Source organism: Somniosus microcephalus, chromosome 11 (assembly GCF_052327205.1).
Source record: "Somniosus microcephalus isolate GS21.2 chromosome 11, FLI_Smic_1.0, whole genome shotgun sequence".
NCBI lineage: Eukaryota > Metazoa > Chordata > Chondrichthyes > Squaliformes > Somniosidae > Somniosus > Somniosus microcephalus.
The window spans coordinates 9,147,901-9,169,422 of NC_140997.1; the positions used below are offsets into that span (position 1 = coordinate 9,147,901).

Below are 21,522 nucleotides of genomic sequence, written 5' to 3' on the forward strand. Positions count from 1 at the left end.
CGGCGCTTTAGTCAGGAAGACCAGTCTTTTATTGAGGCTGAAATCTCTCGACTTTTAGCAGAGGATAGCATCGAACCATGTTCGTCGCCCTGGCGGGCTCAAATCGTCATCGTCAAGAACCCGCTAAAACCTCACAAACAACGACTATGCATTGATTATTCGCAAACCATCAATCAATATACTGACTTGGACGCCTACCCATTGCCACGCATTGATGATATGGTTAATAAACTGGCCGAATACAAAGTGTTCTCAACTTACGATTTGAAAAGTGCCTATCATCAGGTACCCTTGAAGGTCTCAGATAAGCAGTACACGGCCTTTGAGGCTAATGGACGGCTGTACCAATTTTGTCGCCTCCCATTTGGGGTTACTAATGGAGTGGCTGTCTTCCAACGGGCAATGGATGGCCTGGTTAAGCAGGAAAACTTGAGGGACACTTTTCCCTATCTTGATAACATTACTATTGCAGGTCACGATCAACAGGAACACGACGCCAACCTCCAAAAATTTCGGGATGCTCTCCATCACCGTAACTTAACTATGAATGAATCTAAATCTGTTGAGTCGCAACTGACCATCAACATCCTTGGCTACTGCGTAGGCAACGGTATCATTAAGCCAGACCCAGAAAGACTTCGCCCGCTCCAAGAGCTCCCGTCACCTAAGAATCCGGCTTCTTTACGTCGGGCTCTCGGTCTGTTTGCATACTACGCTAAATGGATTCCTCATTTTTCAGACAAAATCCAACCCTTGCTGCATGCTAGATCATTTCCATTGGAAACAGCGGCTGTTGCAGCCTTTAACCTTCTCAAAAAACAGTTGGAGAAAGCGGCTCTTCACTCCATCGATGAGAATCTCCCTTTCATAGTCGAATGTGATGCCTCGGAGGTGGCGACCTCGGCTACTCTAAATCAGGAAGGTCGTCCTGTAGCATTTATGTCCAGGACCTTACAAGGTGCCGAGCTACATTATCCTCCGGTTGAGAAGGAAGCCACAGCCATCATAGAGGCGGTACGGAAGTGGAACCATTTCCTAGCTCGCCAGCACTTTCCATTAATCATGGACCAGCGATCAGTCGCCTTCATGCTCGATAATCGAAAACAAACCAAAATTAAGAATAATAAAATACAGCTTTGGAGGATGGAACTGGCCTCTTTTGGTTACACCATTCACTATCGACCTGGCAAGGAGAATGTGGCCCCGGATACCCTCACACGAGCATTCTGCTCCACTATGTCGTCCTCTACCCTCCTAGATGTCCATAATGGATTGTGTCATCCTGGCGTTACGCGCATGCTACATTTCGTATGATCACGGAATCTCCCTTTTTCTACTGGAGATGTAAAGAAAATGTGCTCAGAATGCCGGCTTTGTGCAGAATTAAAACCTCAGTTCTTCCGCCCCTCAGATGGTATGCTCATACACGCAACCCAACCGATGCAACGACTTAGCATCGATTTTAAGGGCCCAGTGCCCTCTTCAACTCGGAACACATATTTGCTCACCATGATTGATGAATATTCACGTTTTCTGTTTGCCTTCCCCTGCTCCAATATGCTGGCATCCACAGTAATCTGCTGCCTTGAGCAAGTATTTTCTCTCTGTGGCATGGCGGCTTACATTCACTCGGATCAGGGTCCATCCTTTATGTCAAGGGAACTCAAGGACTACCTCTCAGAACGGGGAATTGCTACAAGCAAAACGACGCCATATCATCCCATCGGAAATGGGCAGGTAGAGAGGTATAATGGTATCATCTGGAATTCCGTACATCTTGCTTTAAGATCTCGGGGTCTACCAAACCAGCAATGGGAAGCAGTGCTTCCGGATGCATTGCACTCTATACGGTCCCTTCTTTCTACGGCCACAAATACTACATCTCATGAGCGGTTCTTTGGATTCCAGCGTCGCTCATCTTATGGGACATCCCTCCCGTCATGGCTAACTACTCCTGGACCTGTACTACTCCGAAGATACGTTCGGACGTCTAAAAATGACCCTCTCGTAGACGAGGTCGAACTAACCGATGCCAACCCCACCTATGCATACATACGATATCCCGACGGCCGAGAATCTACCGTATCATTACGGGATCTGGCTCCCTGCCCACCAGGACCTAGTGGGACATCGAGTGATGGTATTTTACCAGGAGCCTCTTGGAACCTACCGGGTACCCCTCTCCAGGATCCTGATCTGACACCAACTAGCTTGGTGCCGGTAGAACCCCGTACTCAAAGTTGCGACCCTCCCAGTACCGCGTTCCAAAGTACTGATCCGCCACGGACCAGCTCTGCATCTCCCTCTGAACAGAGACAGACCGACTCTGCACCTATTGGGGCTCGTACACGAAGCCATGATCTCCCCGACCCTTCACAGGGTAATCCAGGCCACACAGACTCTGACCAATGGCCAACAGCATGTAAGCGGACCAGTGACCCTCTACGACGGGAACCCAAACGGGTGCGACTCTTCCTCGTTCAGCGGCTGCGGAATAAAAGGAAGACCACAGCCTTCTAATCTCGCAGGAGGGAAGAATGTAATAATAATAAATAACTTCCGGAGGAAGTTATGTGCACATCACTTCCTGTGAACTGTGAACTCTGTGCATACATCACTTCCTGTGCATACATCACTTCCTGTGTTTGGACTAGTATAAATACTGAACTGCTCAGTATAGTAAAAGGGCTTCTCCTAGAGGCATGGTGAAGTCCGCTCTTGTACATAGTATAATTATAAGTTGTTTAAAGCTTACTTTAAAGTTCCTTAATGTGTGAGACTTTTTATTACATCACAGGGTCATTTGGGGTCACAGAGCCTCCAAGATGACAACCTCAATGATGGAAGCTCAAAATCTTCTGTGGCAGACTCAATAATCCAATACCTGAACCACATAGGTCCTCAGTACTCCAAGGCCACTGTTGATGATTGACCAACCATCCTGGCTCATTACTGGAACCTGGAGGAGTAGACCTGTCATTGGGGTCCAGGATTCTTCCCACTTGGCTCCAGATAAACCTACAAGCCAATGAGTGCCCCAACAGATGGGGTGGTCCTGGCTCGACAAGCAGCAGGAATTAACTCAGGTAAAGTTGCACAGTTGAAGTCCAGCAGTACCTTTGAGTTCTTGGGGGGGGTTCCTAAGCCCTCTACCCCTGACTAACTTGCTTTGATATACTCCATACCCCTCACTGTAACAGTCTTTGATATCCCCCATACCCTCACTTGAACAATCTCTGATAAACCCTGTGAACTTCAATCTGGCAATCTCTGTTATGCTCGCTGCCAGTGACTGTTTCTAACCAGCAAAGGAGTAAAACATTTTTATCTGATTTTTCTTCTGTTGTTTACATAATGACAGTTTCCAAACCTGCAATTTGTTTCCTATCTGTCATCTCTGGATCAAATGTGCTGATGTAAACTAATCTGTGCAGAATAAATTTCTGTTAAAATGGAAAACTGTAAATTAAAATCACATCAAAACACTTCAGTCATTTGTTCAAGCTTGAAACTGCCTCCAGAGGTAAAAGTTGGAGACATTTCACACACAGAAAAGGCAATTATGTGGGTAAGTTAAATGATTGTGTTGCATTTTTTTTAATGTTAGAATCCTTAGCTCTAAAATTACACCGTGGTACTTTAGTGTAGGAATGCTTAATGGTTCATCTGGAATTCCTTTCTCTCAGATATTTTAGCGCAGGCATTAAGCCATTTTTAACACCTCTTCTAAAATAGCGCAGACATGAATTTCAGGCCAATACAGTGGGGTAGAAATTGTTACGCCTGTTTTTCCGGGTGTAAAATACGGGAATGGTAGCATAATGGTTATGTTACTGGGCTAGTAATCCAGAGGCCTGGACAAAAATGATCGCAGAGACGTAAGTTCAAATCCCACCACGGCAGCTGGGGAATTTAAATACAGTTAATGAAATAAATCTGGAATAAAAAGCTAGTATCAGTAATGGTGACCATGAAACTACTGGATTGTCGTAAAAACCCATCTGGTTCACTAATGTCCTTTAGGGAAGGAAATCTGCTGTCCTTACCCGGTCTGGCCTATATGTGACTCCAGACCCACAGCAAGGTGGTTGACTTTTAACTGCCCTCTGAAATGGCCCAGCAAGCCACTCAGTTGCAACTAACTGCTACGAAAAAACGGAAAAATAAGAATAAAACCGGACGGACCATCTGGCATCGACCTCGGCACCGGCTTCGGACACGACAATGGCACACCCAGCCCAGTCGACCCTGCAAAGTCCTCACTAACATCTGGGGACTTGTGCCAAAATTGGGAAAGCTGTCCCACAAACTAGTTAAGCAACAGCCTGACATAGTCATACTCACGGAATCATACCTTTCAGCCAATGTCCTAGACTCCTCCATCACCATGCCTGGGTATATCCTGTCCCGCCGGCAGGAGAGACCCACCAGAGGTGGCGGCACAGTGGTGTACAGTTGGGAGGGAGTGGCCCTAGGAATCCTCAACATTGACTCTGGACCCCATGAAGTCTCATGGCTTCAGGTCAAGCTCCTGCTGATTACCACCTACCGCCTTCCCTCAGCTGATGAATCAGTACTCCTCCATGTTGAACACCACTTGGAAGAAGCACTGAGGGTAGCAAGAGCACAGAATGTACTCTGGGTAGGGGCTTCAATGTCCATCACCAAGAGTGGCTCAGTAGCACCACTACTGACCGAGTCCTGAAGAACATAGCTGCCAGACTAGGACTGCGGCAGGTGGAGAGAACCAACACGAGGGAAAAACCTACTTGACCTCGTCCTCACCAATCTACCTTCCGCAGATGCATCTGTCCATGACAGCATTGGTAGCAGTGACCACCGCACAGTCATTGTGGAGACGAAGTCCCGTCTTCACACTGAGGACACCCTCCATCGTGTTGTGTGGCACTACTACTGTGCTAAATGAGATAGATTCAGAACAGATCTAGCAGCTCAAAACTGGGCATCCATGAGACGCTGTGGGCCATCAGCAGCAGCAGAATTGTATTCCACCACAATCTGTAACCTCATGACCCGGTATATCCCTCACTCTACCATTACCCTCAAGCCAGGGGACCAAGCCTGGTTCAATGAGGGGTGCAGAAGAGCATGCCAGGATCAGCACCAGCTGTACCTAAAAATGAGGTGCCAACCTGGGGAAGCTGCAACACAGGACTACATGCATGCTAAACAGCGGAAGCAGCATACTATAGACAGGGCTAAGCGATACCACAATCAACAGATCAGATCAAAGCTCTGCAGTCTTGCCATATCCAGTCATGAATGATGGTGGACAATTAAACAACTAACGGGAGGAGGAGGCTCCATGAATATCCCCATCCTCAATGATGGTGGAGCCAAGCACGTGAGTGTAAAAGACATGGCTGAAGTATTTGCAACCATCTTCAGCCAGAAGTGCCAAGTGGACGATCCATATCAGCCTACTCCTGACATCCCCACCATCACAGAAGCCAGCCTTCAGCCAATTCGATTCACTCCACGTGATATCACAACGGCTGAGCACACTGGATACAGCAAAAGCTATGGGGCCCTGACAACATCCCAGCTATCGTGCTGAAGACTTGTGCTCCAGAACTAGCTGCGCCTCTAGCCAAGCTGTACCAGTACAGCTACAACACTGGCATCTACCCAACAATGTGAAAAACTGCCCAGGTATGTCCTGTCCACAAAAAGGACAAATCCAATCCAGCCAATTACCGCCCCATCAGTCTACTCTCAATCATCAGCAAAGTGATGGAAGGTCTGATCGACAGTGCTATCAAATGGCACTTACTCACCAATAACCTGCTTACCAATGCTCAGTTTGGGTTCCGCCAGGACCACTCGGCTCCAGACCTCATTACAGCCTTGGTCCAAACATGGACAAAAGAACTGAATTCCAGAGGTGAGGTGAGAGTGACTGCCCTTGACATCAAGACAGCATTTGACTGAGTGTGGCATCAAGGAGCCCTAGTAGAACTGAAGTCAATGGAAATCAGGGGGGAAACACTCTACTGGCTGGAGTCATACCTAGCACAAAGCAAGATGGTTGTAGTGGTTGAAGGTCAATCATCACAGCCCCAGGACGTCGCTGCAGGAGTTTCTCAGGGCAGTGTCCTAGGCCCAACCATCTTCAACTGCTTCATCAATGACCTTTCCTCCATCATAAGGTCAGAAATGGGGATGTTTGCTGTTGATTGTACCATGTTCAGTTCTATTCGCAACTCTTCAGATAATGAAGCAGTCCATACCAGAATGCAGCAAGATCTGGATGACATTCAGGCTTGGGCTGATAAGTGGCAAGTAACATTCGCGCCAGACAAGTGCCAGGTAATGACTATCTCCAACAAGCGAGAGTCTAACCACCACCCCGTGATATTCAACGGCATTACCATCGCCTTCTTTCCTCTTTCTTCTTTCCTTCTTCCTTCTTCCTTTCCTTCTTCTTTCCTTCTTCTTTCCTTCTTCTTTCTTCTTCTTCCTTCTTTCCTTCTTCTTTCTTCTTTCCTTCTTTCTTCCTTCTTTTCTTCTTTCTTCTTCCTTCTTTCCTTCTTCTTTCCTTCTTCCTTCTTTCTTTTCTTCTTTCTTCCTTCTTCCTTCTTCCTTCTTCCTTCTTCCTTCTTCCTTCTTCCTTCTTCTTTCCTTCTTTCTTCTTCTTTCTATTTCTTCCTTCTTTCTTCTGTCTTCTTTCTCCTTCCTTTCCTTTCTTCTTTCCTTCTTTCTTCTTTCTTATTTCTTCTTCTTTCCTTCTTCCTTCTTTCCTTTCTTCTTCCCTTTCTTCTTCCATCTTTCCATCTTTCCTTCTTTCTTCTTCCTTCTTTCATCTTCTTTCTTCCTTTTCTTCTTTCTTCTTCCTTTCCTTCTTTTTCTTCTTCTTCTTCCTTCTTCCTTCTTCCTTCTTTCTTCTTCTTTCTATTTCTTCCTTCTTCTGTCTTCTTTCTCCTTCCTTTCCTTCTTTCCTTCTTCTTTCTTATTTCTTCTTCTTCCTTCTTTCCTTCTTCTTTCCTTCTTCCTTCTTTCCTTTCTTCCCTTTCTTCTTCTTCCATCTTTCCTTCTTTCCTTCTTCTTTCTTCTTTTCTTCTTCCTTTCTTTTTTCTTCTTCTTTCTTCCTTCTTTCTTTCCTTCTCCTTCCTTACTTCTTTCTTCTTTCCTTCTTCTTTCTTCTATCCTTCTTCCTTCTACTTCCTTCTTTCCTTCTTCTTTCTTCCTTTCTTCTTTCTTTCCTTCTCCTTCCTTCTTTCCTCCTTCTTTCTTCTCCCTTCTTCTTCCTTCTTTCCTTCTTCTTTCCTTCTTCCTTCCTTCTTCTTTTCTTCTTCCTTCTTCCTTCTTTCTTCTTCTTTCTTCCTTCTTTCCTTCTTTCTTCTTTCCTTCTTCTTCTTCTTTCTATTTCTTCCTTCTTTCCTTCTTCTTTCCTTCTTCTTTTCTTCTTCCTTCTTCTTTCTTCTTTTCTTCTTCCTTCTTCCTTCTTTCTCCTTCCTTCTTCTTTCTTCTTTCCTTCTTTCTTCTTTCTTATTTCTTCTTCTTCCTTCTTTCCTTCTTTCTTATTTCTTCTTCTTCCTTCTTTCCTTTCTTCCATCTTTCCTTCTTCTTCCTTCTTTCCTTCTTCTTTCCTTCTTCTTTCCTTCTTCCTTCCTTCTTCTTTTCTTCTTCTTCCTTCTTCCTTCTTTCTTCTTCTTTCTTCCTTCTTCTTTCCTTCTTTCTTCTTTCCTTCTTCTTCTTCTTTCTATTTCTTCCTTCTTTCCTTCTTCTTTCCTTCTTCTTTTCTTCTTCCTTCTTCTTTCTTCTTTTCTTCTTCCTTCTTCCTTCTTTCTCCTTCCTTCTTCTTTCTTCTTTCCTTCTTTCTTCTTTCTTATTTCTTCTTCTTCCTTCTTTCCTTCTTTCTTATTTCTTCTTCTTCCTTCTTTCCTTTCTTCCATCTTTCCTTCTTCTTCCTTCTTTCCTTCTTTCCTTCTTTCCTTGTTCTTTCTTCTTCCTTCTTTCTTCTTTCTTCTTCTTTCTTCCTTCTTCATTCTTCTTTCCTTCTCCTTTACTTCTTTCTTTCCTTCTTCTTTCTTCTATCCTTCTACTTCCTTCTTTCCTTCTTCTTTCTTCCTTTCTTCTTTCTTTCCTTCTCCTTCCTTCTTTCCTCCTTCTTTCTTCTCCCTTCTTCTTTCTTTCTTCTTCTTTCTTCTTCTTTCTTCTTTCCTTCTCCTTTCTTCTTTCCTTCTTCTTTCTTCTTTCTTCCTTTCTTCTTCCTTCTTTCCTTCTTCTTTCCTTCTCCTTTCTTCTTTCCTTCTCCTTCCTTCTTTCCTACTTCTTACTTTCTACTTCCTTTCTTCCTTCTTCTTTCCTTCTTCTTTCCTTCTTCTTCCTTCTTTCCTTCTTTCCTTGTTCTTTCTTCTTCCTTCTTCCTTCTTCCTTCTTTCTTCTTTCCTTCTCCTTTACTTCTTTCTTTCCTTCTTCTTTCTTCTATCCTTCTACTTCCTTCTTTCCTTCTTCTTTCCTTCTTCTTTCTTCTTTCTTCCTTTCTTCTTTCTTCTTTCCTTCTCATTTCTTCTTTCCTTCTCCTTCCTTCTTTCCTACTTCTTACTTTCTACTTCCTTTCTTCTTCCTTCTTTCCTTCTTCCTGCTTTCCTCCTTCTTCCTGCTTTCCTCCTTCTTCCTTCTTTCCTTCTTCCTGCTTTCCTTCTTCTTCCTTCTTTCCTTCTTCCGTTTTTCTTCTTCCTTCTTCTTCTTTCTTCTTTCCTTCTTTCTTCTTCCTTTCCTTCTTCTTTCTTCGTTCTTCTTTCCTTCTTCCTTCTTTCCTTCTTCCTTCTTTCCTTCTTCTTTCCTTCTTCCTTTCCTTCTTCTTTCTTCTTTCTTTCCTTCTTCTTTCATCTTTCTTCTTTCTTCTTCCTTTCCTACTTCTTTCTTTCTTCTTCCTTTCTTCCTTTCTTCTTCTTTCCTACTTTCTTTCTTCTTTCTTTCCTTCTTCTTCTTCCCTCTTTCCTTCTCCTTTCTTCCTTCTTTCCTTCTTCTTTCTTCTTTCCTTCTTTCTCCTTCCTTCTTTCCTACTTCTTTCTTTCTTTCCTTTCTTCTTTCTTCTTTCCTTCTTCTTCTTCCTTCGTTCCTTCTTCTTTCTTTCCTTCTTCTTTCTTCATCCTTCTTCCTTCGTTCCTTCTTCTTTCTTTCCTTCTTCTTTCTTCATCCTTCTTTCTTCTTTCTTCTTTCTTCTTCCTTTCTTCTTTCCTTCTCCTTCCTTCTTTGCTACTTCTTCCTTTCTTCTTCCTTCTTCTTCCTTCTTCTTTCTTCTTTCCTTTCCTTCTTTCTTCTTCCTTTCCTTCTTCTTTCTTTCCTTCTTCCTTCCTTCCTTCTTTCCTTCTTCCTTCTTTCCTTCTTCCTTCTTTCCTTCTTCCTTCTTTCTTCTTCCTTTCCTCCTTCTTTCTTCTTTCTTTCCTTCTTCTTTCCTTCTTTCTTCTTCCTTTCCTTCTTCTTTCTTCCTTCTTCTTCCTTTCCTACTTCTTTCTTTCTTCTTCCTTTCTTCCTTTCTTCTTCTTTCCTACTTTCTTTCTTCTTCCTTTCTTCTTTCTTTCCTTCTTTCTTCTTCCCTCTTTCCTTCTCCTTTCTTCCTTCTTTCCTTCTTCTTTCTTCTTTCCTTCTTCTTTCCTTCTTTCTCCTTACTTCTTTCTTTCCTTTTTTCTTCTTCTTTCCTTCTTCTTCTTCCTTCGTTCCTTCTTCTTTCTTTCCTTCTTCTTTCTTCATCCTTCTTCTTTCCTCTTTCCTTCTTCTTTCTTCTTTCTTCTTCCTTTCTTCTTTCCTTCTCCTTCCTTCTTTGCTACTTCTTCCTTCTTTCCTTCTTCTTCCTTCTTCCTTCTTTCTTCTTTCCTTCTTTCTTCTTTCTACTCCCTTCTTCTTTCTTCTTCCTTTCTTCTTTCCTTCTTCCTTTCCTTCTTCCTTCTTTCCTTCTTCTTTCCTTTTTTCTTTCCTTCTTTCTTCTTCCTTCTTTCCTACTTCCTCCTTCTTGATTCTTTTCTTCTTCCTTCTTTCCTTCTTCTTTCTTCTTTCCTTCTCCTTTCTTCTTTCTTTCCTCCTTCTTTCTTCTTTCCTTCTTTCTCTCTCCTTCTTTCTTTCCTTCTTTCTTTCCTTCTTTCTTCTTTCCTTCTTTCTTCTTTCTTCTTTTCCTCTTTCTTCTTTCCTTCTTTTTTCTTCTTCCTTTCCTTCTTTCCTTCCTCCTTTCCTTCTTTCCTTCTTTCTTTTTTCTTCTTCTTTCTTCTTTCTTCTTTCCTTCTCCTTTCTTCCTTCTTTCCATCTTTCCATCTTTCTTCTTTCTTTCTTTCTTCCTTTCTTCTTCCTTCTTTCCTTCTTCTTCCTTCTTCTTTCTTCTTTCCTTTCCTTCTTTCTTCTTTCTTTCCTTCTTCTTTCTTTCCTTCTTCCTTCTTTCCTTCTTCCTTCTTTCCTTCTTCCTTCTTTCCTTCTTTCTTCTTCCTTTCCTCCTTCTTTCTTCTTTCTTTCCTTCTTCTTTCCTTCTTTCTTCTTCCTTTCCTTCTTCTTTCTTCATCCTTCTTTCTTCTTCTTTCTTCTTTCTTCTTCTTCCTTTCTTCTTTCCTTCTCCTTCCTTCTTTGCTACTTCTTCCTTTCTTCTTCCTTCTTCTTTCTTCTTTCCTTTCCTTCTTTCTTCTTCCTTTCCTTCTTCTTTCTTTCCTTCTTCCTTCCTTCCTTCTTTCCTTCTTCCTTCTTTCCTTCTTTCCTTCTTCCTTCTTTCTTCTTCCTTTCCTCCTTCTTTCTTCTTTCTTTCCTTCTTTCCTTCTTTCTTCTTCCTTTCCTTCTTCTTTCTTCTTCCTTTCCTACTTCTTTCTTTCTTCTTCCTTTCTTCCTTTCTTCTTCTTTCCTACTTTCTTTCTTCTTCCTTTCTTCTTTCTTTCCTTCTTCTTTCTTCTTCCCTCTTTCCTTCTCCTTTCTTCCTTCTTTCCTTCTTCTTTCTTCTTTCCTTCTTCTTTCCTTCTTTCTCCTTACTTCTTTCTTTCCTTTTTTCTTCTTCTTTCCTTCTTCTTCTTCCTTCGTTCCTTCTTCTTTCTTTCCTTCTTCTTTCTTCTTTCTTCTTCCTTTCTTCTTTCCTTCTTCCTTTCCTTCTTCCTTCTTTCCTTCTTTCCTTTTTTCTTTCCTTCTTTCTTCTTCCTTCTTTCCTACTTCCTCCTTCTTGATTCTTTTCTTCTTCCTTCTTTCCTTCTTCTTTCCTTCTCCTTTCTTCTTTCTTTCCTCCTTCTTTCTTCTTTCCTTCTTTCTCTCTCCTTCTTTCTTTCCTTCTTTCTTTCCTTCTTTCTTCTTTCCTTCTTTCTTCTTTCTTCTTTTCCTCTTTCTTCTTTCCTTCTTTTTTCTTCTTCCTTCTTTCCTTCTTTCCTTCTTCCTTTCCTTCTTTCCTTCTTCTTTCTTTCTTTTTTCTTCTTCTTTCTTCTTTCTTCTTTCCTTCTCCTTTCTTCCTTCTTTCCATCTTTCCATCTTTCTTCTTTCTTTCTTTCTTCCTTTCTTCTTCCTTCTTTCCTTCTTCTTCCTTCTTCCTTCTTCTTTCCTTCTTTCTTCTTTCTTTCCTTCTTCTTTCTTTCCTTCTTCCTTCTTTCCTTCTTCCTTCTTTCCTTCTTCCTTCTTTCCTTCTTCCTTCTTTCCTTCTTTCTTCTTCCTTTCCTCCTTCTTTCTTCTTTCTTTCCTTCTTCTTTCCTTCTTTCTTCTTCCTTTCCTTCTTCTTTCCTTCTTCTTTCTTCTTTCCTTCTTCTTTCTTCTTTCTTCTTCCTTTCCTACTTCTTTCTTTCTTCTTTCCTACTTTCTTCTTCCTTTCTTCTTTCTTTCCTTCTTCTTTCTTCTTCCCTCTTTCCTTCTCCTTTCTTCCTTCTTTCCTTCTTTCTTCTTTCCTTCTTCTTTCCTTCTTTCTCCTTACTTCTTTCTTTCCTTTTTTCTTCTTCTTTCCTTCTTCTTCTTCCTTCGTTCCTTCTTCCTTCGTTCCTTCTTCTTTCTTTCCTTCTTCTTTCTTCATCCTTCTTCTTTCCTCTTTCCTTCTTCTTTCTTCTTTCTTCTTCCTTTCTTCTTTCCTTCTCCTTCCTTCTTTGCTACTTCTTTCTTCTTCCTTCTTTCTTCTTTCCTTCTTCTTTCTACTCCCTTCTTCTTTCTTCTTCCTTTCTTCTTTCCTTCTTCCTTTCCTTCTTCCTTCTTTCCTTCTTTCTTCTTTCCTTTTTTCTTTCCTTCTTTCTTCTTCCTTCTTTCCTACTTCCTCCTTCTTGATTCCCTTCTTCTTTCTTCTTTCCTTCTCCTTTCTTCTTTCTTTCCTCCTTCTTTCTTCTTTCCTTCTTTCTCTCTCCTTCTTCTTTCTTTCCTTCTTTCTTTCCTTCTTTCTTCTTTCCTTCTTTCTTCTTTCTTCTTCCTTTCCTCTTTCTTCTTTCCTTCTTCTTCCTTCTTTCCTTCTTCTTTCTTTCTTTTTTCTTCTTTCTTCTTTCTTCTTTCTTTCTTTCTTTCTTTCTTTCTTTCCTTCTTTCCTTCTTCCTTCTTCTTTCTTCTTTCTTCTTTCCTTCTCCTTTCTTCTTTGTCTCTTTTTTTCCCTTCTTTCCTTCTTCTTCCTTCTTCCTTCTTTCTTCTTTCCTTCTTTCTTCTTTCTACTCCCTTCTTCTTTCTTCTTCCTTTCTTCTTTCCTTCTTCCTTTCCTTCCTTCTTCTTTCTTCTTTCCTTTTTTCTTTCCTTCTTTCTTCTTCCTTCTTTCCTACTTCCTCCTTCTTGATTCTTTTCTTCTTCCTTCTTTCCTTCTTCTTTCTTCTTTCCTTCTCCTTTCTTCTTTCTTTCCTCCTTCTTTCTTCTTTCCTTCTTTCTCTCTCCTTCTTCTTTCTTTCCTTCTTTCTTTCCTTCTTTCTTCTTTCTTCTTCCTTTCCTCTTTCTTCTTTCCTTCTTCTTCCTTCTTTCCTTCTTCTTTCTTTCTTTTTTCTTCTTTCTTCTTTCTTCTTTCCTTCTCCTTTCTTCCTTCTTTCCATCTTTCCTTCTTTCTTCTTTCTTTCTTTCTTTCCTTCTTTCCTTCTCCTTTCTTCCTTCTTTCCATCTTTCTTCTTTCTTCTTTCTTTCTTTCTTTCCTTCTTTCCTTCTTCTTTCTTCTTTCTTCTTTCCTTCTCCTTTCTTCTTTGTCTCTTTTTTTCCCTTCTTCCTTCTTTCCTTCTTCTTTCCTCCTTCCTTCTTTTCTTCTCTCTTCTTCTTCCTTCTTTCCTTCTTCCTTCTTTCTTCTTTCCTTCTTTCATTCTTTCCTTCATCTTTCCTTCTTCTTTCTTTTCTTCTTCTTTCTTCTTCTTTGTTCCTTCTTCTTTCTTCATTCTATTTCTTCCTTCTTTCCTTCTTTCTTCTTTCCTCCTACTTCTTTCTTCTATCCTTCTTCCATCTGCTTCCTTCTTTCCTTCTTTCCTTCTTCTTTCTTCTTTCCTTCTTCTTTCCTTCTTCTTCCTTTCCTTCTTCCTTCTTCCTTCTTTCCTTCTTCCTTCTTTCCTTCTTCTTCCTTCTTTCCTTCTTCTTCCTTCTTTCCTTCTTCCTTCTTTCCTTCTTCCTTCTTTCCTTCTTCTTCCTTCTTTCCTTCTTCCTTCTTCCTTCCTTCTTCCTTCTTTCCTACTTCCTTCTTCTTTCCTTCTTCCATCTGCTTCCTTCTTTCCTTCTTTCCTTCTTCTTTCTTCTTTCCTTCTTCTTTCCTTCTTCTTCCTTTCCTTCTTCCTTCTTACTTCTTTCCTTTTTCCTTCTTTCTTCTTTCTTCTTTCTTCTATCCTTCTCCTTCCTTCTTTCCTTCTTTCTTCCTTTCTTCTTCCTTCTTTCCTTCGTCCTTCTTTCCTTCTTCTTCTTCCTTCTTTCCTTCTTCCTTCTTTCCTTCTTCTTTCTTCTTTCCTTCTTCTTTCCTTCTTCTTTCCTTCTTCTTCCTTTCCTTCTTCCTTCTTTCCTTCTTCCTTCTTTCCTTCTTCCTTCTTTCCTTCTTCCTTCTTTCCTTCTTTCCTTCTTCTTCCTTCTTTCCTTCTTCCTTCTTCCTTCCTTCTTCCTTCTTTCCTACTTCCTTCTTCTTGATTCTTTTCTTCTTACTTCTTTCCTTCTTCTTCCTTGTTTCCTTCTTCTTTCCTTCTTCTTTCCTTCTTCTTTCCTCCTTCTTTCCTCCTTCTTTCCTTCTTTCCTTCTTCCTTCTTTCCTTCTTCTTTCTTCTTTCCTCCTTCTTTCTCTTTCCTCCTTCTTTCCTCCTTCTTTCCTTCTTCTTTCCTCCTTCTTTCCTCCTTCTTTCCTACTTCTTTCTTTCTTCTTCCTTTCTTCTTCCTTCTTTCCTTCTCCTTCCTTCTTTCCTTCTTCTTTCTTCTTTCCTTCTTCTTTCCTTCTTCCTTCCTTCTTCCTTCTTTCCTACTTCCTTCTTCTTGATTCTTTTCTTCTTACTTCTTTCCTTCTTCTTCCTTGTTTCCTTCTTCTTTCCTTCTTCTTTCCTTCTTCTTTCCTTCTTCTTTCCTCCTTCTTTCCTCCTTCTTTCCTTCTTTCCTTCTTCCTTCTTTCCTTCTTCTTTCTTCTTTCCTCCTTCTTTCTCTTTCCTCCTTCTTTCCTCCTTCTTTCCTTCTTCTTTCCTCCTTCTTTCCTCCTTCTTTCCTACTTCTTTCTTTCTTCTTCCTTTCTTCTTCCTTCTTTCCTTCTCCTTCCTTCTTTCCTTCTTCTTTCTTCTTTCCTTCTTCTTTCCTTCTTTCTTTCTTCTTTCTTCTTTCCTTCTTCCTTCTTTCCTTCTCCTTCCATCTTTCTTCCTTCTTTCCTTCTTTCTTCATTCCTTCTTCTTTCTTCTTTCCTTCGTCTTCCTTCTTTCCTTCTTCTTCCTTCTTTCCTTCTTCTTCCTTTCCTTCTTCTTCCTTCTTTCTTCTTTCCTTCTCCTTTCTTCTTTCTTCTTTCCTTCTTCTTCCTTCTTTCCTTCTTTCTTTCTTTCCTTCTCCTTTCTTTTTTCTTCTTTCCTTCTTCTTCCTTCTTTCCTTCTTCTTTCCTTCTTCTTTCCTCCTCCTTTCTTCTTCCTTCTTTCCTTCTTTCTTTCTTCTTTCCTTCTCCTTTCTTTTTTCTTTTTCCTTCTTCCTTCTTTCCTTCTTCTTTCCTTCTTCTTTCCTTCTCCTTTCTTCTTTCCTTCTTCTTTCCTCTTTCCTTCGTCTTCCTTCTTTCCTTCTTCTTCCTTCTTTCCTTCTTCTTCCTTCATTCCTTCTTTCTTCTTTCTTTCCTTCTTCTTTCTCTTTCCTTCTTCCTTCTTTCCTTCTTCTTTCTTTCTTCTTTCCTACTTCTGTCTTTCTTCTTCCTTTCTTCTTCCTTCTTTCCTTCTTCCTCCTTTCCTTCTTTCTACTTCCTTCTTCTTTCTTCTTTCCTTCTTCTTCTTTCCTTCTCCTTTCTTCTTTCTTCTTTCCTTCTTCTTTCTTTCTTCTTTCCTTCTCCTTTCTTTTTTCTTCTTTCCTTCTTCTTCCTTCTTTCCTTCTTCTTTCCTTCTTCTTTCCTCCTCCTTTCTTCTTCCTTCTTTCCTTCTTCTTTCTTTCTTCTTTCCTCCTTCTTCCTTCTTTCCTTCTTCCTTCGTTCCTTCTTTCTTCTTTCTTTCCTTCTTCTTTCTCTTTCCTTCATCCTTCTTTCCTTCTTCTTTCTTTCTTCTTCTTCCTTCTTTCCTACTTTTCTTTCTTCTTCCTTTCTTCTTCCTTCTTTCCTTCTTCTTCCTTCTTTCCTTCTTCTTTCCTTCTTCTTTCCTCCTCCTTTCTTCTTCCTTCTTTCCTTCTTTCTTTCTTCTTTCCTTCTCCTTTCTTTTTCTTTTCCTTCTTCCTTCTTTCCTTCTTCTTTCCTTCTTCTTACCTTCTCCTTTCTTCTTTCCTTCTTCTTTCTTCTTTCCTTCTTCTTTCCTCTTTCCTTCGTCTTCCTTCTTTCCTTCTTCTTCCTTCTTTCCTTCTTCTTCCTTCATTCCTTCTTCTTTCTTTCCTTCTTCTTTCTCTTTCCTTCTTCCTTCTTCTTCTTTCTTTCTTCTTTCCTACTTCTGTCTTTCTTCTTCCTTTCTTCTTCCTTCTTTCCTTCTTCTTCCTTTCCTTCTTCCTTCTTTCCTTCTTCCTCCTTTCCTTCTTTCTACTTCCTTCTTTCTTCTTTCCTTCTTCTTCTTTCCTTCTCCTTTCTTCTTTCTTCTTTCCTTCTTCTTCCTTCTTTCCTTCTTCTTTCCTTCTTCTTTCCTCCTCCTTTCTTCTTCCTTCTTTCCTTCTTCTTTCTTTCTTCTTTCCTCCTTCTTCCTTCTTTCCTTCTTCCTTCGTTCCTTCTTCTTCTTTCTTTCCTTCTTCTTTCTCTTCCTTCATCCTTCTTTCCTTCTTCTTCTTTCTTTCTTCTCTTCCTTCTTTCCTACTTCTTTCTTCTTCTTCCTTTCTTCTTCCTTCTTTCCTTCTTCTCCTTCTTTCCTTCTTCTTCTTTCCTTCTTCCTTCTTTCCTTCTTCTACTTCCTTCTTCTTTCTTCTTTCCTTCTTCTTTCTTCTTTCCTTTTTCTTTCTTGTTTCTTCTCCTTCTTTCCTTCTTCTTCCTTCTTTCCTTCTTCTTTCTTCTTTCCTCTTCCTCCTTTTACATCTTCCTTCTTTCCTTCCTCCTTTCCTTCTTCCTCCTTTCCTTCTTCTTCTCCTTTCCTTCTTCTTCCTTCTTTCCTTCTTCCTTTCTTCTTTCTTCATTCCTTCTTCCTCTTTCCTCTTCTTAACTTCCTTCTTTCCTTCTTCTTCCTTCTTCCTTCTTCCTTCTTTCCTTCTTCTTTCTTCTTTCCTCTTCCTCCTTTTACATCTTCCTTCTTTCCTTCCTCCTTTCCTTCTTCCTCCTTTCCTTCTTCTTCCTTCTTTCCTTCTTCTTCCTTCTTTCCTTCTTCTTTCTTTCTTCTTTCCTTCTCCTTTCTTTTTTCTTCTTCATTCTTCTTCCTTCTTTCCTTCTTTCCTTCTCCTTTCTTCTTCTTTCCTTCTTTCTTTCTTCCTTTTTTCTTTCTTCTTTCCTTCTTTCCTTCTCCTTCCATCTTTCCTCCTTCTTCCTTCTTTCCTTCTTTCTTCATTCCTTCTCATTTCTTCTTTCCTTCTTCCTTCTTCTTTCCTTTTTTCTTCTTTCTTCTTTCCTTCTTCTATCTTTCTTCTTTCTTCCTTCTTCTTCCTTCTTTCCTTCTTCCTTCTTTCCTTCTTCCTTCTTCCTTCTTTCCTTCTTCTTTCTTCTTTTCTTCTTTCCTTCTTCTTTCCTTCTTCTTTCCTTCTTCCTTCTTCTTTCCTTCTTCTTTCCTTCTTCTTTCCTTCTTCTTTCCTTCTTCTTTCCTTCCTTCTTCTTTCCTTCTTCTTCCTTCTTCTATCTTTCTTCTTTCTTTCTTCTATCTTTCTTCTATCTTTCTTCTATCTTTCTTCTATCTTTCTTCTATCTTTCTTCTTTCTTTCCTTCTTCTTCCTTCTTTCCTTCTTCCTTCTTCTTCCTTCTTTCCTTCTTTCTTTCCTTCTTCTTTCCTTCTTCTTTCCTTCTTCTTTCTTCCTTCTTTCCTTCTTCCTTCTTTCCTTCTCTCTTCTCTCTTCTTTCTTCTTTCCTTCTTCTTTCTTCTTTCCTTCTTCTTCCTTCTTTTCTTCCTTCTTTCTTCCTTCTTTCCTTCTCTCTTCTCTCTTCTTTCTTCTTTCTTCTTGCTTTCTTCTTTCCTTCTTCCTTCCTTTCCTTCTTCCTTCTTTCCTTCTTCCTTCTTTCCTTCTCCTTTCTTCTTTCCTTCTTTCTTCCTTCTTCTTTCCTTCTTCTTTCCTTCTTCTTTCCTTCTTCTTTCCTTCTTCTTTCCTCCTTCTTTCCTCCTTCTTTCCTTCTTCTTTCCTTCTTTCCTTCTTCTTTCCTTCTTCTTTCCTTCTTCTTTCCTTCTTCTTTCCTCCTTCTTTCCTTCTTCTTCCTTCTTTCCTTCTTCCTCCTTTCTTCTTTCCTTCTTTCTTCTTTCTTCTTTCTTCTTTCCTTCTTCTTTCCTTCTTCTTTCCTTCTTCTTTCCTTCTTCTTTCCTTCTTTCCTCCTTCTTTCCTCCTTCTTTCCTCCTTCTTTCTTCCTTCTTTCTTCCTTCTTTCCTTCTTCCTTCTTTCCTTCTTCCTTCTTCCTTCTCCTTTCTTCTTTCTTCTTTCCTTCTTCTTTCTTTCCTTCTTTCTTTCCTTCTTCTTCTTTCCTTCTTCTTCTTTCCTTCTCTTCCTTCTTTCCTTCTTCTTTCCTCCTTCTTTCCTCTCTTCCTTCTTTCCTCCTTCCTTCTTTCCTTCTTCCTTCTTTCCTTTTCCTTTCTGCTTTCTTCTTTCCTTCTCCTTCCATCTTTCCTCCTACTTTCTTCTTTCTTCTTCCTCTTTCCTTTTCCTTTCTGCTTTCTTCTTTCCTTCTCCTTCCATCTTTCCTTCTACTTTCCTCTTTCTTCTTCCTCTTTCCTTTTCCTTTCTGCTTTCTTCTTTCCTTCTCCTTCCATCTTTCCTTCTACTTCTTCTTTCTTCTTTCCTTCTCCTTTCTTCTTTCTTCTTTCCTTCTTCTTTCCTTCTTCTTTCTTTCCTTCTTCTTCTTTCCTTCTTCTTCTTTCCTTCTTCTTCTTTCCTTCTTCTTCCTTCTTTCCTTCTTCTTTCCTTCTTCTTTCCTCCTTCTTTCCTCCTTCTTCCTTCTTTCCTCCTTCCTTCTTTCCTTCTTCCTTCTTTCCTTTTCCTTTCTGCTTTCTTCTTTCCTTCTCCTTCCATCTTTCCTCCTACTTTCTTCTTTCTTCTTCCCTCTTTCCTTTTCCTTTCTGCTTTCTTCTTTCCTTCTCCTTCCATCTTTCCTTCTCCTTTCTTCTTTCTTCTTTCCTTCTTCTTCCTTCTTTCCTTCTTTCTTTCTTTCCTTCTCCTTTCTTTTTCTTCTTTCCTTCTTCTTCCTTCTTTCCTTCTTCTTTCCTTCTTCTTTCCTCCTCCTTTCTTCTTCCTTCTTTCCTTCTTTCTTTCTTCTTTCCTTCTCCTTTCTTGCTTTCTTCTTTCCTTCTTCTTCCTTCTTTCCTTCTTTCTTTCTTTCCTTCTCCTTTCTTTTTTCTTCTTCCTTCTTCTTCCTTCTTTCCTTCTTCTTTCCTTCTTCTTTCCTCCTCCTTTCTTCTTCCTTCTTTCCTTCTTTCCTTCTTCTTTCCTTCTCCTTTCTTCTTTCCTTCTTCTTCTTCTTTCCTTCTTCTTTCCTCTTTCCTTCGTCTTCCTTCTTTCCTTCTTCTTCCTTCTTCCTTCATTCCTTCTTCTTTCTTTCCTTCTTCTTTCTTCTTCTTCCTACTTCTGTCTTTCTTCTTCCTTTCTTCTTCCTTCTTTCCTTCTTCTTCCTTTCCTTCTTCCTTCTTTCCTTCTTCCTCCTTTCCTTCTTTCTACTTCCTTCTTCTTTCTTCTTTCCTTCTCCTTTCTTCTTTCTTCTTCTTCTTCTTCCTTCTTTCCTTCTTTCTTACTTCTTTCCTTCTCCTTTCTTTTCTTCTTTCTTCTTCTTCCTTCTTTCCTTCTCTTCTTTCCTTCTTCTTCTTTCCTTCTTCCTCCTTTCCTTCTTCTACTTCCTTCTTCTTTCTTCTTCCTTCTCCTTTCTTCTTTCTTCTTTCCTTCTTCCTTCTTCCTTCTTCTTCTTTCTTCTTCTTCCTTTCCTTTCCTTCTTCTTCCTTCTTCCTTCTTCTTTCCTTCTTCTTTCCTCCTTCTTTCTTTCTTCTTTCCTTCTCCTTTCTTTTTCTTTTTCCTTCTTCTTCTTTCCTTCTTCTTTCCTTCTCCTTTCTTCTTTCCTTCTTCTTTCTTCTTTCCTTCTTCTTTCCTCTTTCCTTCGTCTTCCTTCTTTCCTTCTTTCCTTCTTCTTCCTTCATTCCTTCTTCTTTCTTCCTTCTTCTTTCTCTTTCCTTCTTCCTTCTTTCCTTCTTCTTTCTTTCTTCTTTCCTACTTCTGTCTTTCTTCTTCCTTTCTTCTTCCTTCTTTCCTTCTTCTTCCTTTCCTTCTTCCTTCTTTCCTTCTTCCTCCTTTCCTTCTTTCTACTTCCTTCTTCTTTCTTCTTTCCTCTCCTTTCTTTTTTCTCTTTCCTTCTTCTTCCTTCTTTCCTTCTTCTTTCCTTCTTCTTCCTCCTCCTTTCTTCTTCCTTCTTTCCTTCTTCTTTCTTTCTTCTTTCCTCCTTCTTCCTTCTTCCTTCTTCCTTCGTTCCTTCTTTCTTCTTTCTTTCCTTCTTCTTTCTCTTTCCTTCATCCTTCTTTCCTTCTTCTTTCTTTCTCTTCTTCCTTCTTTCCTACTTCTTTCTTTCTTCTTCCTTTCTTCTTCCTTCTTTCCTTCTTCTTCCTTCTTTCCTTCTTCCTTCTTTCCTTCTTCCTTCTTTCCTTCTTTCTACTTCTTCTTCCTTCTTCCTTCTCCTTCTTTCCTTCTTTCTTCCTGCTTCTTTCCTTCTTCTTTCCTTCTTCTTTCCTCTTCTTTCCTCCTTCTTTCCTCCTTCTTTCCTTCTTCTTCCTTCTTTCCTTCTTCCTTCTTTCCTTTTTCCTCCTTTCTTCTTTCCTTCTTTCTTCTTTCTTCTTTCTTCTTTCTTCTTCTTTCCTTCTTCTTTCCTTCTTTCCTCCTTCTTTCCTCCTTCTTTCCTCCTTCTTTCTTCCTTCTTTCCTTCTTCCTTCTTTCCTTCTTCCTTCTTCCTTCTTCCTTCTCCTTTCTTCTTTCTTCTTTCCTTCTTCTTCCTTCTTCTTTCCTTCTTCTTTCTTTCCTTCTTTCTTTCCTTCTTCTTCTTCCTTCTTCTTCCTTCTTTCCTTCTTCTTTCCTCCTTCTTTCCTCCTTCTTCCTTCTTTCCTCCTTCCTTCTTTCCTTCTTCCTTCTTTCCTTTTCCTTCTGCTTTCTTCTTTCCTTCTCCTTCCATCTTTCCTCCTACTTTCTTCTTTCTTCTTCCCTCTTTCCTTTTCCTTCTGCTTTCTTCTTTCCTTCTCCTTCCATCTTCCTTCTACTTTCCTCTTCTTCCCTCTTTCCTTTTCCTTTCTGCTTTCTTCTTTCCTTCTCCTTCCATCTTTCCTTCTACTTTCTTCTTCTTCTTTCCTTCTCCTTTCTTCTTTCTTCTTTCCTTCTTCTTTCCTTCTTCTTTCTTTCCTTCTTTCTTCTTTCCTTCTTCTTTCCTTCTTCTTCTTCCTTCTCTTCCTTCTTCCTTCTTCTTTCCTCCTTCTTTCCTCCTTCTTCCTTCTTTCCTCCTTCCTTCTTCCTTCTTTCCTTTCCTTTCTGCTTTCTTCTTTCCTTCTCCTTCCATCTTTCCTCCTACTTTCTTCTTCCCTCTTTCCTTTCCTTTCTGCTTTCTTCTTTCCTTCTCCTTCCATCTTTCCTTCTACTTTCCTCTTCTTCTTCCCTCTTTCCTTTTCCTTTCTGCTTTCTTCTTTCCTTCTCCTTCCATCTTTCCTTCTACTTTCTTCTTTCCTTTTCCTTTCTTCTTTCTTCTTCCCTCTTTCCTTTCCTTTCTGCTTCTTCTTTCCTTCTCCTTCCATCTTTCCTTCTACTTTCCTCTTTCTTCTTCCCTCTTCCTTTTCCTTTCTGCTTTCTTCTTTCCTTCTCCTTCCATCTTTCTCTCCTTCTACTTTCTTCTTTCCTTTTCCTTCTTCTT

At 40.1% G+C, this 21,522-nt stretch overlaps 1 protein-coding gene across 2 annotated transcripts in view; it reads right to left on the bottom strand.

Annotated features, from left to right (window-relative positions):
* The window catches only part of LOC147110291 (testis-expressed protein 47-like), a 58,426-nt gene that overhangs the window by 19,914 nt on the left and 16,990 nt on the right, over window positions 1–21,522 (bottom strand). For both annotated transcript variants that reach the window (XM_086000135.1, XM_086000136.1), the window contains exon 2: window positions 3,371–3,443. In XM_086000135.1, the coding sequence (XP_085856261.1) occupies window positions 3,371–3,443 (73 nt within the window). The remainder of the gene's footprint in view (window positions 1–3,370; window positions 3,444–21,522) is intronic.